General features: G+C 34.6%; 1 protein-coding gene across 1 annotated transcript in view; it reads left to right on the top strand.

The window, feature by feature from the left end:
• Nucleotides 1-893: 893 nt before the first annotated feature.
• LOC144975609 (uncharacterized) overlaps nt 894-5,075 on the top strand; it is a gene marked incomplete at its 3' end in the record, with an annotated part of 27,422 nt that continues 23,240 nt past the window's right edge. Inside the window, 2 exon segments of the mRNA XM_078919774.1 lie at nt 894-1,054; nt 3,374-3,487. Coding sequence (XP_078775900.1) covers nt 3,422-3,487 — 66 coding nt within the window.

Genomic DNA, 5,075 nt, shown 5'->3' with positions numbered 1-5,075 from the left:
AACTAGGCCCATAAGGTGAGTTCGGATGTCAGACCTGCATATATGTACACGTAGTCCTCAACCCTATTAAAAAAAAATATATAGATTTCACTCCAAAATAATACTGGTTGAGAATGTAGATTACATTTATTTTCCATAAGCCTAAATGCCTATGTGTGATTATAGAGATAGCGTTGATGCACATATGGTACACACGTGTAAAAATAATAATACATTCTGCATTACTTTTTTGGACATTTTATCGGAGACAAACGACACATTAACAACCTCTGAGAAAACACAGATGCCTCAAATCTTAGCCAGACGATAGGAAAAGACAGACAATTCGGAATTGGTTTCCCAGTTGATTAAGCCAGATATGTTTAATTATTTCAATATGATTTTTATTTTTAAAGCTATATTTTGACATGCACACATGTAGCCAATATAACTGGCTAATTAATAAGTGCTACGAAGATGGGTAAGATTCACAAAATCATCATTTCTAAATTACCCACCATCTATAGCACGGTTTTGAAAAACCGAAAAGAGCCAGGTATCGGTTTAACTCTCTCCTTACCAGCCATTTTCAGCCAACTAACATAAAAAAACATTTTTTATCACTCAAACACAATAGCAGTCAAGCTCATGCGATACGTAATTTCTTTAGCAAAACATAGTCAACAACACACTGTTCATTTTCTTTTAATTTTATGATGTATAAGAGAAAATTGAATAAGAAAAATGTTGGTTGTATCGTAACAAATGTGACTATTATTCTATAGTTGGTAAGGACAGGGTTATACAATCTGGCAATTCATGCCAAGGCAAAATCAACGGACTGAAAATTAAAAAAAAAATGTTTCTGTGCTTTCTATCATATTATTGCTATTACTTCATAAAGCAAGTTTTAATCTCTGGTGAAAGACCGAAGGGCTAGAGATCAGGTGGTCGCTGGTTAGGATAAGTAAGTAAGTAATCTCTGGTGAACGAGATTTATAAATCGTTAACAAAAGAAATCATTTTTTTATTCTTCGTTGACCTGAACAATTGTTTTTGACAGTGTTTATGAACGGTGAGTAAATATTTATATTATTGGATAACAAAAACTGCGTGTATTTTACAGATTGCTTACAATGTGTGTGCGTGTGTGTATATGTGTGTGTGTGTGTGTGTGTATTTCATTCATGTCTGTTTGGGTATATGATGTCCATGATGTAACCAAATGACAAATTGCTTTCATGGACAATGTTATTATTATTATTATTATTATTATTATTATTATTATTATTATTATTATTATTATTATTATTATTATTATTATTATTATTATTATTATTATTATTATTATTATTATTATTATTATTATTATTATTATCATTATTGTTAGGCATATACTCAACCCTGGGAGTTTGGAAATAAGATATGATACGTGACCAGCGACTACAATACGAAGTCCTAGCACGTGACCGATAAACCAGATATTTTTTTAGAAGATGCGAATGCATCTGTTCAACCCTGTGAGTTTGGAATCAGATATGACACGTGACCAATAATTCACATACTGAATAAAGAACTTAAATTCTAAATGGTCAGAAATTATGAATTTTATTTTTCTTACATCAAAAATTAATTCACCTCTATATGACATAACCGACGTGTACTTATTTGCAGGTCTGGTAACTTAAGATATTCTGGACTCATTGTTGTAAATGACGCATTTTTGTTTTTAAAAGACGCAAATTTTTACAAATTAGAACACAGTTAAACTAGGCTCATAACTGCGTTAGATGTCAGACCTGCATAAATGTACACGTCGGACATAACATATTGTATATTGTCCTGTGTCAATAGGTCGTTTTTATGACGTTCACCACAAAAATACTCCAGTACTAAGTTATTAGGGGAAAAACTTAAGAAAAAAAACCGCTTTCGTCAGTTTTTCTGTGTTAAATAATAATAAAAAACAACAACAACAAAAAACAAAACAAAAACAAAACAAAGAAACTGACGATCAGACTTTAAAAATTCATTCGATCATCCCAGATGTTACGAACTTTTCTATTCCGTCTCTTCTCCACCCATGTCCCAGAAACCGTAAATGCCTCTTTCTGATGGCATCGATCAACATTCTTCCTTATCTTACCTTCTCCTTCACTTCCAGTGTCTATTAAATCAATTGCAGTCATAGCTTTTAGTGTCGAGAAACTGTGGAAAAGTTTACACTCTGTCCACCCCTGTTTGAACCTTTGAGAAAATATTTCTTCTTTTCTGTTGGAGCCAGATCATCTGATTTTGGTTTATTTTACAATATTCAACTGATAAAAACTAATGAAAACAAAGTTTAAGCTTAGTTGGGTTTTATTTTTCAAATGTGTAAATTATCATTAGAGTATTTTTGCTATGAACACTACAACCCCCCCCCTACCCAAAAAAAAAAAAAACACAAAAAAACAACCCAACCTTTTGGCACAGCCTTAACTCACTCAATCCTAACACCGAAATACTGGTATTACATTTACCCCATCATTATATACCTACTTTTTTCTCTGAGTAACAAATTATATGCATATTACCAATGCTGCTGCTGTCTTTAATGTCTACATGATTTGCAGTTGAGTCAGACCATACACAGTTCCAATTTAACTGAGTACGGTATTTTTTTTGGTCAATCTCTTTTGAGAGTGAGCAAGGCATATTTAATAACAAGAGATGAAGTGATGTATATGGGGTGAATTTTTAATTCAGAAAAGTGAGTAGAGCAGGCACTTATGTTGGTAACAACAAGAGATAAAGTGAGTAGAAAAGTGCCAAAAGAAAATAGAGAATAAATTTTTTTTCGCGGCTGTGGTGGGGTTTGAACCTGCGATCTTATTGGTACGACAACTCCGCCTGGCAGGTGAGAGCGTGGCTCTACCGTGTGAGCTATCCACGAATACAAAAATATTCGTATCAAACTCAGGTTAATTCTAGAGCTCTCTCTCACCCACTTCTGGAGACTGCCGGTTCACTCGCCACAAAACCATCGCGAAGTTACTTGACCAGCAGTTAAGATTAATATCCAATATTCTCAACACAAACATATAACATAGAAACGATTGAGACATTGAGTATGCTCCGGTATATGGGGTGAATTTTTAATTCAGAAAAGTGAGTGGAGCAGGCACTTATGTTGGTAACAACAAGAGATGAAGTGAGTAGAAAAGTGCCAGAAGACAATAGAGAATAAAAGGCATAGGTAGAAGGTTAGGCTTGAGTGAGTTAAATACCCAATTTTGATTATTTTTTTGGTACTATAAATGCAATTTTCAACATCTTTATCACTCCGACAAATCTTCTAGTACTATTTTGAGATGTTTTGTGAGTCAACTATGCTTTGTATATATTATTACAGAATGACCTGATCCATCAATACGACTCTAATTCATTCAACGTGTTCAGAATGTCCTTCCTGTGGTTGCTGCTGTTAGCGATCTATGCAAGCGCCGAGAAGCTGGATGAAGTGGGGGTAAAAATATAATATTATCAGTTCAAACTTGCATTGTCGGATGTATCTGACCGCCGACACGTTCGTTGTGAATGAATTAACACGAATAAAAACATATTAACTCACTCAACACATGCTCATTTTTAATCCATTTTTTCCAATTTTGAAAAGTAGCAAAAATTTCTAGGATTGAGTGAGTTAACTTTTAACAAGTTCACAGCTTTACTCTGGGAAAACTCGTATTTAAAAATTTGGCCAGAAAACCCCTGCTCCGTAATACATCGATCGGTATTTAAATGTCCCCCATCTTGGTAAAAACCTCTCAAACCTGGGACCTCGTGGTTTAATTGAATCTACTTTTAAATTTGGCTGAAGAAGGGTTTCGATGCTAAAACATGACTATCTTTCGATATTGCTATATTAGATTTGTTCAATATTTGTGACCCCTCGCCTCAAAACGGTATTAAGTTTGGATGATTAAGATGCTTAAAATTGAATTTATAGCCAGACATATCAGGCTTAGGTTGAGTTTTTATGCTTTATTGAAGAGAATGAATATCATATTTCAGGGCACCAATACTATTAATTCATATTATTGACCAGTTTAGCATTAATTTAGGCTTTTTAGCATGTGGTTCATCCCGACATAATACCGTTTTGAGACGATGGGTCACATTTTGTTTTACTGATCACAGCAGCTGTGGTTTGCATTAAATTTGTCAAGTGTGATCAAAACTGGGTAAAGGTAGTCACTGTTATTATACGCTTGCAAGTACACATTTCGGTGTGGAGTGCCTGCCGGCTCCCATTCAACGTGTCCCCAGGGGAATGGCCTTTATATAATAAAACATATCATATGGTAATGGATAGTTCGAAGATGACGTCACTCATGTCTTTGTTATTATTTTTTGCATTCCGCGTTTCTGAGTAATGCTCACCGAAAAGTATTAACCTGACTAAAAACGTTCATGGATACACACAGTTTTGTGTGTTGGTCCCTTAAACTCCCGGATGGCAATGTTATGAGCTTCTTAGCCAAGCGCATATTAAATATAGATAGTATGCAGATGACGTCACTCAGGCCTTTGTTATGGTTTTTGCCATCCGCGTTTGTGAGTTGTTCTCACTAAACTGTATTAACCAGACTATAAAAGTTCATGGTTACACAGAGTTTGTGTGTTGGTCCCTTATACTTCCGGATGGCAATGTTATGAGCTTCTTAGCCAAGCGCATATTATCTATAAGGTGAAATAGGTTAAAATCACTTGAATGCCCTTAATATTAAATTGATTGAAAGATTACAATAATGATGCACGTGGTACAGCTAGTATAATAACTGAAATGTACTCATGTATGTGTGATGTACAAACATATATCTTTAACCTTGACACACACACACACACATACACATATACATACACTCATACATCCATAACATATAGAAGATAACCATAATAAGGTAACAATGCATGGTATTTACACACAAGATTATATAAAGGCTAACTACGAATTAAATAAGTAGTCGCGGACAGATCGACAATGGGTGATGGAGAAGAAGGAAAACTCGGATACCAAACCCGGGAAGATGGATATCGTGAGCCCTGGCAGG

The sequence above is a fragment of the Berghia stephanieae genome, chromosome 6 (assembly GCF_034508935.2).
Source record: "Berghia stephanieae isolate SIO BIC M18660-M18661 chromosome 6, UCSD_Bste_1.3, whole genome shotgun sequence".
Classification (NCBI taxonomy): Eukaryota; Metazoa; Mollusca; class Gastropoda; order Nudibranchia; family Aeolidiidae; genus Berghia; species Berghia stephanieae.
The sequence above is the reverse complement of the archived record's forward strand: the minus strand, read 5'-3'. Positions and strand labels throughout refer to the sequence as shown.